The sequence below is a fragment of the Parasteatoda tepidariorum genome, chromosome 1 (genome assembly GCF_982258835.1).
Source record: "Parasteatoda tepidariorum strain Cologne lab strain chromosome 1, Ptep-v5.0, whole genome shotgun sequence".
NCBI lineage: Eukaryota > Metazoa > Arthropoda > Arachnida > Araneae > Theridiidae > Parasteatoda > Parasteatoda tepidariorum.
In genome coordinates this window covers 1084194-1097642 of record NC_141755.1, presented here as the reverse complement: position 1 = coordinate 1097642, position 13449 = coordinate 1084194, and the positions used below count along the sequence as shown (strand labels likewise).

The 13449-nt window shown below is 28.1% G+C and overlaps 1 protein-coding gene across 1 annotated transcript; it reads left to right on the top strand.

Annotated features, from left to right (window-relative positions):
- The first annotated feature begins 2222 nt into the window (after positions 1–2222).
- Positions 2223–12922, top strand: LOC107438831 (ELMO domain-containing protein 2). Its single transcript, XM_016051211.4, has 7 exons — positions 2223–2555; positions 4985–5153; positions 5244–5373; positions 8285–8418; positions 8493–8561; positions 9700–9833; positions 11804–12922. The coding sequence occupies exons 1-7, from the start codon at positions 2405–2407 to the stop codon at positions 11962–11964; spliced, it is 948 nt and encodes a 315-aa protein (XP_015906697.2). The 5' UTR covers positions 2223–2404; the 3' UTR covers positions 11965–12922.
- The last annotated feature ends 527 nt before the right edge of the window (positions 12923–13449 follow it).

Below are 13449 nucleotides of genomic sequence, written 5' to 3'. Positions count from 1 at the left end.
CAAGACCTTCATTACTACAAGAGGGCCTCTATAGCGAGATTGAGTTTTTGTACCCAATCCAGTTTTCTCCGGAAGTCTCTTTACAACGACTACATCTCCGACCGAATATTTATGTGCGTCGCAATGTCTTTTATCGAAAGATAATTTCATTTTTTCTTGTGATTTCAAAATATTGTCTCGTGCTTCTTGGAGCAGCAACACTAGTAGTAAGATTTTCAAGGGGTGATAACGTTGAAACATTTACTGACGGTTTGCTAATTTTTTTTGGACAATCTTTCGTACCGTATGCTTCTGTGCGACAAAATGTACAAAATTTTGGACGCTTTGGCTTAGAGCAGTCACGAGAATAATGTCCTTTTTCAGAACAATTATAACATATTATGGATTCTAACCCTTTGATTCTAATAACTTGATCATTTCCTTTTACTCCATATTGATCACATAGAGAGGGTACCTGAGAGTTATTTTTGTACAACTCTTTCAGTTCAATATAATCATCAATTTTATTCACTAATAACATTGGCGACTTCAACAAGGACCACTCACTGACATAATATTCTTGAACTGCTGCTGGTGCACTTTGCTTAATTCTGTCTAATATAATAAAATTTTTTAAATCTTCCACTGTTTTTATATTTAAACCTTTTATCCATCCATCAAAAAATGTTTCAAGTTCATAGTAATATTCTCGCCAAGTGCTATTAATTTTAATTTTATGCGAATAAAACAACTGTCTAAATTTTTCAGGACTTAATTTATATCGTTTTAGTAACAATTCCTTCACATGAGAATAGTTTTCCGCTACTTCTGATTCTCGCATAATTATTTCAACTATATCTCTTGGTAAAACACTAGTCAAACAAGCCACCCATAAATTTAGCTCCATTTTAACTCGTTTCATTACTCTTTCGAAATGCACTAAAAATAAACTTATGTCGTCATTTTTCGAATCAAAGTACCTTAACTGAGATTGCCAGTCTATTTTTGGTTTTGGAGAATCAATAGGCAAATAAGTGCCAGTGCCAACGTTCCCTAGTTCCAATTTTCTCATTTCTAATTCATGATTTCTCATAGCTTCTTTCTCAGCAGCAGCGGCTTCTCTGTCAGCATTTAAATTGAATATCAGTCCTTGTACCAAATCCTCATCATAGTTTTTACTATTTAAAATCAAGTTTTTAGATCTACAACCTTAAAAGCATCTTGTACTTCTTCGCCAAGTTCCATTGCAATAACCTGTAACTCTGACTTACGAACTTTACATAAATAAGACATCGTAAATTTAGAAAGAAAAGAAACATAAACTACAAATTACCGTTCTTTTAACCCCACTTCTGAATTGTAAGAGATATTAAACGTATATCTTAAATATATCTTTATTTAATCGTATTCGAATCTAAACTCGACATAAAAACATAATAATTCCAAAAACAATATTTACGCACGTTGCAACAAGTCATACTTATGCTCGCCCTTGAAACATTTGACTGCTTACAATAAGATACAGAAAAACAATTTATCTGTGTTAGAAAGATTCATACCATATTAAGCATGAACAACAGTTTCATTAATATTCATATAAAATTATAGCGTACAAAAATTAAAATAGCTGACAATGGATTAAATTCATTTTTTATTAATATGATATAATGCATCGGAGTTTTTTTTTTATGAAATTTTACTCATATGATCGCAAGCTATCGTTAATAATAAATAAGCTTCAAGTGCCAATCAACATTGTTATTAATTTTTCTTTCTTTTAAAAATATAACTAAAGCTTTAATTTTGCTAGTTTTTTTTTAAATAATAAAAATTTTATCCTTTTAATGACCGCTGATATTTGTTTATATACATATTTAAACAAGACAAATGATGTTTAAATTCGTTTTATTTCAAGTCTAAAAGTTTTGCAAAGGAACGAATGCTTTGCTAGTTTTATGTTCGAATATTCGCTAACAATAAGCAATACCTAAAACATTGTAATTTTTAAATACAACTTCTTTCATTACGCATTTAAGAAGCTTATTATAAAGTCTGCAGAGACGAATATTAAAATATAAAAGATAAATAACACTTCTCAACTATTAACTGTTCATTGAAAACTGTCTCGTTTAATGAAATTAATCCATTCTTCATATCCACCTCTTCCCCGTGATTTTTTTGCCTCTAGTGTGAATATTCCTATGAGTAAGTATTCTCGGCTACTGCTTCCTTAACAATTATTCATATTCGTTAGAGTTATGTTGGCAATAGTTATGACAAAGAGAATCCTGTTGTTATGTAAACAAATATGCTGGATTTGCGGATGAGAAGTATATGAGTTATTTTTCTCCACATAAGCTGGAATGATAAGATTTTTAAAAGAGATTTAAACTAATGTTTCGAGCGCACCTTGTTATATTTTGACATGCTGTCTATGATAGCTGGATTTTGTGCATATGTATATTGGTACATACGACCTGTTGTTAAGTGGTTCTTAAGAAAAACTACTAGGCTATGTGAGTTACAAAGAATTTGCTACGGTGAAAGTTTTGGTTTTAATCGAACAAATAAAATTGGTATGGATCTTATAACATTTCTAATTCAATATATCTTTTTTATTGATTGTACGTAAAGTAAATTCGTATTTTGAAATTAGATTTTCTAGGAATTCTTTTAAAGAGACTTTAAAATTTTGTTATGTAATTGTTTGTCTGCTTAAGCATCATTTAAAAATAGTAGGATATTTGAAAAGATTTTAATTTTTGAAATTACACTTTATTTTTTAAACATTATATAAACGCAAAATTTAAAATATCCTCTGACAATTCAATCAAGAAAACTTTTTACGAGAAAAAAAATATTTATCTCTTAATTTTTACAAAAAATTTTGTGTTCATTTAAAAATATCTCTAACTATTTCTTCTTTATTGTCTTTTAATAATAAAAATTTTTTTTTTCTATCTTTATCTGTAAATATGAAATAATCTAGGGATTTGGTGCAACAACACTTTGGCTAGGGTGACATCACTGTAGACCTATGCTCACATTGCTCTTTTATTTCTGTAGGTTAACTTTCTTTTATTGATTGATAGTTTCTATATAATAAAATAAATATCTTTGAATTCCTATTGTATTGTTAGATATGAGGATAGTACCAAAGATACTTGACAGTACAGAATCATAACCTTCCTAGAAACTGATCTCAAAGGCAACATTTGCCCTTTATATTCTAATTTTTTTTGTCTTCAGGCTTTTAAGGTCTTCCTTTACCTCAGAATATGTCTCACTTTCATGGTTGATTGTTTTTCATTTTATTTCATTGGTTGTCATCCATTTTTCAATTCTTTTTGATTTTGTCTACTTCTTTACATCCTTTTCTTAGAACATTTGGAAGTTTATGGTTGAATTATTTATCCCAAAAATAAGGTTTTCTAAAAATTTTTCCTTGATACTGAAATCAGTTTTAATAATAGGACATATTTTAAAATTAGAACATTTTTATTTTTAACTTAATTATCTTTTTGATTGTGATATTTTTATAGACCCTGCGTCAGTTTTTGTCCCTGGATCATACCAGCTCCCCACTATGGCCTTGAGATAGCACTCAACATAATTTTTTTGCCTTATAAATCATCATTTTTCTGATATAGCTCTGGCTGGAATATAATCGTCAGACACGCCTGAAAGTAGGAGCTTACTAGCCAGCAACTAGAACCTATTCTTCCAGTTTGCTGAAAAGCAGTTCAACTCTTGTAACGAAGTGATTCATAGCGAGGTCATGGCAGAGAGTTGGTGCAACATAGGCATGAAAAAAAAAGCTCCCTTAAAAATGTGTCCATCAAAGAAGTTATTATGTTAGAGTTCAGCATTTAAATTATATGATTCTTTATGATTAATTATTTATTTATATAATTCTGAAATGGTAGGAGACCTCACTTCCATTTCTGATTCATTAAATGCAGCTATTAATGTTATTTACTTTTAAAGTATTATAATATTTAATTTAGAAATATTTTCTAATTAACATACTACACCACCCATCCTTGGCCTAGCTTCCTTTTTTCAAGGCATCTTTTTATGTCACCTCTCTCAGATGTGGTTATTACATCTCTTTCTCATTGCGCTAACAGATTCAGATATAGTAGAACCTTCATCAATCGTTTCTCATGCAACCATTCATAGTGAACCAGGACTGCTGATTAACATAAAATATCATATAATGACCTGAAAATTTATGAAAAGTAATTAAAGAGTAAATGTTGGACTCTGAAATTTACAATAAGTACCAAAAAGTTTTACTTTGCAAAAATATGAATAAGCACATTATTTATTAAAGATGTATGGAAAATTGGGTTCAATTGACTCTTTTTTTTCACAGTTGTAATAATGAATGTTTGACTTATAACAGATTGCTGCTTATTTTCTGAAAGCTCTCATGAATGCAGAAAGTTCCTCATTGTTCCAATGCCTTCCACTCTAGCGAGTCCCATTTCACCATTTTGCATTTCTTCAGCTTCTGCGATAATTTCTTGAACTGGCTACAGTACAAGTTTTAACATTTTCATCAACTGCTGCATGAACAGAGACATAATGCTTTTTTCCCATACTGTGACAAATCCTCAATTTCTTGTTCATCACTAAGATTTATTGTTTTGCTTCAATCTTGCTCATCTACTTTTTTTTATATTATTATGACACCAAATAATTTTATTATTATAACTTTAATGTTGTAAAAGATGAGTAAGTTATTAGAAGTAAGGTGTTATTTTCTCCATCTTATCAAACTAATAGCTCTTTTTCATTTACCAATTTGTTTTTTCAAATAGATTGTTAATAATTTGTTAATATTTTTTTTTAAAAAATTAACAAAGTAAACTATTATTGATTTAATAATAAAATTAATTTTAAAAGGATTCAACTTAACCTAAAAAACTCCCTTAAATGCATCCCGGCAAAGTTATTTGAATGTTGTCTGGTCATTTTTTAAAATTTTTTGTCTTTCTAGAGTTGTCTCTGAACTTATCTCAAGTTAAAGAAATGCAGAACATGGTGGATCAGCTGAAAAATTTAGCTTCACAGGGTAGATTTATAGACAAAACCAGTAAAAGCTGTGTTGACTATGCTATCAGAGTTACACTTGATGTCAAAGGTATAAAGCCCGATTTTCATATGCCGTAAGTATCAATATTCTGAAATATTTTAATGTATAAAAATTGTTTGAAACAATATTTTTTATTGTTCTTAAGATGATTTATGATTTTCAGATTTATAAAGAATTATCGAACTTGCCTCTATCAAATATATGGTTGTAGGCAATTACTTTATGAGGTTGAAATATTACGCAAAACTCAGTATGTGTCTGAAAACACGGAACATGAACAGAAGTTGCTGAAGGTAAGGAAGATACTTTTGTTCATTTAAATCAGTTCAAAACTAACAGAAAGGATGTTTCATAAATATATATTAATATAGTAAGCCCCCATGTATCTGTAGTCAATATTTTACGTTTTGTAGTTTATCCATTTTGCAGTTTATCTGTACTCTTTTTCTGTGATTAATAGTTGTGTGCGCAAAATGCTATCAATGATTTGTCCATAAAAATTCTTTTCTTCCGCTTTCGTAGCAGTGGTATTTCACTTTTGATAAATTATGTTTGGTTACATTTTATATGCAAGGAAGATGAGTGCAATCAGAGAAAACTAAAATAGTTTAATTAAAACTGCAACACAAAAGTTTTCTGACAAGAAAGTTTTCTGTTTTAACAATATTTAAATGTACGAAAAATTAATAAAACTCATACATTATTTAAATTTCTTGAAATAAATAATGGTTTGAGTACAAAAGAAGAAAAAAACTCTGAGTTCTATAATTTGTTAATCTTCTATTAGTATTTTTTTGGCGTATCTTTACATAGTAAGAGAAAAAAGATAGTCGATTATATCATTAAATTTAAAACAGCAACTTTTGCGATGATTTCATATGTTAATTTAAGTTGACAAATAAGCTTAATATGGCTTTGACTCTTGTATCATTTTTATATGGCACCTAAGCATTATCTTTAATTAATTCAAATAAAAAATTAAGAATGTTTTGATTCTAGTTATGATTATTAATTTATAAAATTTCTCGATTTTTTTTTTTTTTTTTTTTTTTTAAATCCTACAACCAGTCTTTGCCAAATGACCATATGCTGTCTTGCTATTCAATATAAATGGAAAATTCCAAAAGTAAAAGTGTTTTCAGTGTCAACATCTTTTAATTTGGAGCAAATAAGGAGATGCTTATTGAACCATCTGTCTATACAGAGTGCATGAGACAGAAAAGGGAGGGGATGCACCCTCTTTGACCCTCTCATTTCTGAGTGAGATGATACCCCACTAAAGTTATTTATTTATTGTAAATTATACATTCCATTTGTAATATTTATTTTATTTTTTTTTATATTTCATGGTACAAAACCATGATAAAACCATTTTAAAGTATATTTCTTACAAAAAGGTTTTACTGATTATGTTTATTATGTTATTGTTATTTGATTATGTTTATTTGTTATGAAACATGTGTAGTTGAATTTTAAATCATCTGTTTATTTACCTTCATTAAAAAAAAAAAAAAAAAAAAAAAAAAAAAAAAAAAAAACAGGAAGAAAAAACTAATCATAGAATTAAAACTTTAGTAAAAAAGACCGGATTTGAAAATTGACCCCATACTATTGACCATGCATTTAGTGTATCCACGAGTGAAAAAGAATTAAAATAATTAAAGTAATTCATTTGCACTCATGGCTGAAAGAATACTTTTTTTTTAAAAAAAGAAAATATATAAATAAATCAAATGAACAACCCAGTATTTTTGATTTACACCATCTTGCTTCTTTTTTGTTTCAATTATTTTTGTGTGGTTTAGTTAGAAGAAAAGGTCAAATATTACTTTATACTCTTAACTAAAAGAAATTAATACATTAAAAGTATTTCAATAAAACTTTTTCAACTATTGATAAATGGGTCCCTTCCACAAAACAGTGCTTTAGAGCCTGCTCATAACTGTTTTGATAATGTTGTTAGAAAACAAACTGCAAAGTTTAATTGATTTTTATCTTGAGAAAATCGTGTAGATATTCTTTCCTTCTTTTTTTGTTATAAAGAAATGATTCAATTATTTTTAAAACAAACTTTTCCTTTTAATACGAAATATTTTCCAATGCTGCACCGACAATATTTTTTTTGTCGAAACAAAAATTCCTATTACATAATACATTAAGAAATTCAGAACGTGATTGGTGCCTTTAAAGTAGAACGGTCGAAGCACATTCGGTAGGAATGTACCCCAAGTTTGTCAAATGTTTTTCTTATGATTTTAGCTTTTTTATTGTAGTTTAATTTTCTGAAAGAAATATTTACAATATTTATAAGCAATTATTATTAAATAAGGAATAATTACTTCACACGAAAATTAGGAATTCAATCAATTAAAAAATTAACAGTGGAATGATTAACCTTTGTAATTGTTAAAGGATAAGCTTTTCAAAAGTTTAAGAAATTTGGAGCAGGCTTCAAAAGCTCTGTGATGTAGATCAGAAAAGCTCCGTATTGTAGAATTATTTTTAATAAATAAATGAAAAATATAAATTTTTGTTCCATAAATATGCTAATATAATAATAAAGAATAATTGAAGAATTTGAATAAAAAATATGAAATGTACTTTTTGTTTTTTCATTTGATTATGTTTAAACTGAGAATATTAATTTAAACAATAGAAAATAAAACTGTTAAAAAAATTTATTTTTAGGAAAATTAGGGTCAATTTTTTTTAAATAAAATCTATTTGGTTTAAACACAAACTATTAATCATTACAAGCAAATAATTATCTATAAATTTGCAAAATTTTGGTTAGCGATATTTGGTTAGTTGAGTATTTGATTGGAATCTTTTGCCCAAATGATTAAATGAGAGGAAAGTGATTTTTATTAATTATATTTACTCAAGTTATGAAACATAAAAGACATCTTAACAAATCAGTTAAATACAAAAATTAAGAATTTTAAGATTAGTTTTAATTGAATTAATATTATTCTAAATATGATTTGGTAGCTATGCTTTAAAATTTACTATATTTAATATTGTTAAAGCTTAAAGTAAAGCATCATTTTCTTAAAATAATATTTTTTTCTTTCTGTTTCTAGATACTATATAAATTTATTTTTGATAAATTTATATAGTGTCTAGAAATGTGCAAATCAATTATGTCTAAAATTTCAGTTCAGATAATTCTTATAATACAAGATATGTTGTGCATGTTTTCAGTTGTGGAGTTTGTTAAAACCTTCTGAAGAATTAAAAAATAGGATTTCAAAGCAGTGGGGTGAAATAGGCTTTCAAGGAGATGATCCAAAGACTGATTTCCGAGGAATGGGTCTTCTAGGATTAGAAAATTTGCTGTAAGTAATTACCACGAATATTAAATGTTGTAAATTATTAAATGTTTTTGTTTTATTAATTAATTTTATTTTAGATATTTTGCTGCTCAGTATAATGATGCTGCCAGGCATGTATTGCTTCATTCAAAACATCCAGTATATGGGTAAGCCAGTTGAAATTTGTTTCTTTGCTATTTTATCAGAATTTCTTTTTAACTTGATTCAATTTTTAAATTACAATTTCATGTTTGATGAAATGATTTGAAGAAACAAAACTTTTTAAAGTAAGAATTAATTGTTCTTTTACTGGAATCTGTCCTCTTACAGTTGGTTTTGATTGTGATGAATGGTAAAATTTGTCCTGAACTCATATAATAACTTTCACATCATAGATATTTCACTCTTTGCCTAGTTCTGAAACTAAAACTTCTGCTCATTTCACAATTACAGTATGTTAGATAAATATAGTTAGCATAACTCGAAATAATAAAATGCTTTACTAGGGAAAAAAAATTGAAAAATGATATAAATTGAAAAATATATAAAGTGGAGAAGTTAGTATGGAACTTAGTCTTAAAAGTTTAGTGATTACAAGTGGTGTCGCGCAGAATCCTATGTTTTTTTATTTAATCAGTGATAACTTTTGAAGCATATTTTATCGTAAAAAATATGTGAATAAATTAATTAAAAGATGTGCATTTCTTAAAAACTGCATTAGTATTCATCTAACTTTTCAACTCAAAGTAAACAATGAAATCCAAATAATGCAGAAGTAGATCTCTGATAACCATACAATGGTTCGTTTTTACTTTTATAGAAATTGTAACTCAGCTTATTTTATTCATTTTAAGATTATTGCACTAAAACCAAATTCAGTATTAGACTGCTTCTAGCTTGCACTTCTTGACACAAAACCAAATCTTAGTACTATTATTTGTAAAACATAGAAAAAATGTCTTTCTTTACATTCAAAATGATTTTTAGTTTATGTTTGACTCAGAATTGTTAGTGAACTTTCTTTATGAAGTGAGTTTCGCCAAAAGGAGGTCATTCATTTAGGGTTCCCAATAAACTGGGAACCACTGGTTTAAAGGCTCCTGCTCTAGACTAGTTTAGTTTCGCATTGAAAATCAATTTTAGTTGTTATTGTATTGAAATTTTATTTCAAACTAGTTAGTTAGCTATGCATACTGAAGATTTTAATATTCTTTTTTATTATAATACTCTGTTGCCAGTGAAATGCTGTAGTTTTATTGCATATTTTGTGTTAAATTCTTCTTCTATTTATTTATGAAATTTTAGGTATTCATTTGCAATAGTTGGAATAAATTTGACAAGTATGGCACTAGAGTTGCTTAAAGATCAGCATCTTCTTGTTCATTTCTATAATACTGTTCCTGATCGACCCCTCATCAAGGATTTTCATAATGTTTATTGTAAGTGTTTTGTTTTATTTTATGGTGACTCTGCGAGATGTGGTTATTAAATAACAGGGCTGATGCTGTAAAACATTATATTTTAAATTGAAATATTTTTAGTTATTAACCCCTTTAACCCCTCTTCTGTCCCTCCAACGCTCTGTGCAAAATTTCGATTGTTCGAAGCAATGTTAGGAATCTTTTTCTGTGAGCTCTGTGACGTCCATCTTTTCTGAGATGGTTTTAGTGTCGGTTCGTTTGTTTAGATCACTCCTAATGATGACAAGAACTTTTCATAATGTATATTTATTTTAGGGTTCTGGATTATATATGCTTTAAATTAAATACCAAAATATACATAAAAGCTCCATTACTCCCTTTTGTATCCAAAATCTCTCCGCATCCTGTCTACACTAAAAGTATTTTCTCACCAAAAAAAGTCCTTCTCTTCTCCTTACTCCACCCCCACTCTAAAGGAATGCTACTTCCTGTGTCCCTCAACCTCTGACCCTCAGGTCAGGAGTCAATCAAATGCATGGGCGAGGAATCCTGACAAGCTCCTTCAAGACATGGGCTGTGTTACCTTTTACAACTTCATCTTGCTCTTTTTAATGCAGATGGGACTGTGGGAAACAAACAAAACTCTCATGGTGCTAGGTCGGGGGATTAAGGTGGATGGTTTAACTCTGGGATGTTCTACTTGGCTAGAAACTTCTTGATAGATAATGCAGAGTGAGTTGGCACGTTATTTTGATAAAGAACTCGTGACTCCTTCCACCATTCTATTCAACAGTTTCAGAAATCACGCGACTCGTTAGCCGTTGGTCAGATAAGGGACTGTCTTCTGGGCTAGCTTGGAAATGTTTTAATCACCAAAAAACTCAAACATGTGATAAATATTTAATTTAATACACTTTTTATATTCTTTGTTGTGTTTCTTTCAAATTCCAGGGGAAATTTCATAAAAGATTCGTTGCTCATTTATTACACTCGTTATTTTTTTCAGCAGAACAAAATAGCAGTTCTTGTACAAAGCCATGACACATCATACTAAATTGTTTACAGACTCGTTTGGCGGGAAAGAAAATGCTTCCCACTACATAGCTGTGGGTCATCCATGTTCGGCGTAGTTCTCTTGAGGGAGCATCAGTCCTATTATTTAATAGCCACACCTCATTGCAATCTCAAGTTATGTTTAGTTAAATTATTGGCAATTATTGTAGTTCAAGCTAATCCCCAGCAATTTTTGTAGTTTAAAGGGTAGAGTTTGAAAATCAATTTTATAGCTATAAAGATTTGCTTTATGAAATAAAGGGAATCTCATAGAACAGAATAAGTATCACAGATTTATTTTGGCCTTGCAAACAGAATTAAAACTAACTAAAATAAATATATTTTTGATAAGTTTAGTAAAACTAAAAAATAATAAAATAAGTAAAAAAATAAATATGGTAAAAATGTTTTTAAGAAGAGGCGCCATTATGAAATTGTGCGTAATCATTAAAAAAGTTGGTAGAAAATTGCAAATGAGAGAGTAATCAGATTACATCACTATCAGATGTCATTTAAAAGCCTAGTTTGTTCAAGCATTTCTTTTTTATTTTTATTGTCTTTATGTTTTGTTTAGTTTGCCTAATGTTTGGTTCATTTTTTTTACACTTTATCTTTTATTGTTGTTTCATTTTAATGAGCTAAAAACAATTGAAATCAAGACTATTTTAATATTGCTTTATTTTTTACTCTTTGTTTTTGGTTATAAATTGCTCTGACTTCATAGTTTCTTACATATTCTGCAGATAAAATTTTGAATATATATATATATATATTTTTGTCATTAATAATAAATTACCATTATATTCATTAAAATATGCTGGTTTAAATTTACTTTTCAAATTTAACTCTGGAAATCTTTAGGGTTTGTTTGGAAAGTGTTTACTCTGATGTATGAAAAAAAATTTTTTGTCTAATTTTAAAGGTCTGTATTTTAGGTTATCTTTTTTATGAATTTGACAAATTTTGGTTAGCTGAAAAACCAAGAGATATCATGGAATTCGGAAGGATCCGATCGAAATTCGAGCAAGTAATCATGAAAAGACTCGAAAATCCCGAAGCAAAATTGAAGCTTAGCTTTTTAATTGAAACATTATGATGCTTTCTTGAAAATATTATAAATTTTACTGATTTATATTCAATTTTATAAAAATATAAGTTAATACTTTGATATGCGGGAATAAATTTAAGCTATATTGCACTATACCTATTCACACTTGTACAATATATGCTTTTAATTCGTATAAATTATGTTCAAAGAAAAAAAAGTAAATTGTTTATTTTTTTTCTTCTATGCTACAAATTTCTAATTGAAATTTCATTCATCTTAAAAAAATGTGTTGATTTTTTTAAACATTATCAACAATTATTAATATTATTTTTTTTAAAAAATTTAAATTGAAATTTTTTTTAATTTGAATTTTAAATGTTTCTTATGTAATTGCCATATCATCTTAGCATTAAGTTTGTAAGGAGTTGTTTTCTCATTAATAATGTTTCTTAACTATATTTCTCCCTCTATATATTTTTAATATGTGCTAATATGGTACACTTGGACTTATAAGTAAAATAGAAAGCAGATATTGCTTTTAAATGATTTCTTTTCTTTTTTATTTTAAATAACAAAAATATAGTAATTTGTTGTAATGATGTCAATTCTGTGCTATATTTAAGAATGTTAAACTGGGCACAAAATTTGCATTGTACATGCTATGAGTAACTTATAAGTTTTTATTGTGCAATTTATCCTTGAAAAAAAAAAAGACCCAACTTTTCTTTCTTTTTGTGCGTGTCTTTCTGTAATTTTTTCACTTTAAGAATTTTTAAGAGAGCACAATTTTTATAAACTTTTTTTCTAGCTTGAATGTTGCTAACAGCGCTAAAGTTATATGCCAAAAAAATTATGGCTTCAATAGCAAAACCCCTTTTGAACCTAGCCCCTGCTATCAGTTTTATTCCATATTAACTTAATAATCATCAGAATCATAGGATTTCTGCTTTATTTGATGATGAAGACTATATTCATTAAAATATTTCTCATATTAAAAAAAAAAAAATTGTACTTCATTTTTAACATATTTAATTAATGTAATGCTCTGAAAAAGTTTCTATAAGCTCCTTGATTTATATGTGTTTCCAATTTCATTACAATTTAAAATGCCACTGTTATAAAAAGAAAAAACTTAAATTATTTCTTAGAAAAAAATTCAAAGTTAATGCATATAAAAATGCTGTTATCATGGGCGCCGGCAGCAGGGTGCAAGGGGGTGCACTTGCAGCCCCCTGGCTTTTTTTTAAACAATTAAAGAGTATAACTTTTTTTTATTAAAAATATTTTTATTCAGAAACAAATAATTAAGTAATTATTGATATATAACAATTAAAAAATTGTTTAATCAAACAAGAATTGTAATCGTCTTGTTATCTGTCCAAATCTGTTTATAACGTTTTCAATGAATTCTGAGTCATCTTTGATTCTTTTCTTATGCACACTGAGCATGCACAAACTACTTAGTAATCTCTTGCGAGACATGGTAGACCGATTCCATGCTTTCATGCGTCGCATTGTACTAAAAGTGCGTTC

Coding starts and splice junctions, on each gene's coding strand:
- LOC107438831 (XM_016051211.4), top strand. CDS start 2,405: ATGCTGTCTATGATAGCTGGATTTTGTGCATATGTATATTGGTACATA. Junction 8,562..9,699: donor TCAAAACATCCAGTATATGG/GTAAGCCAGTTG, acceptor ATGAAATTTTAG/GTATTCATTTGCAATAGTTG. Junction 9,834..11,803: donor GGATTTTCATAATGTTTATT/GTAAGTGTTTTG, acceptor TCTGTATTTTAG/GTTATCTTTTTTATGAATTT.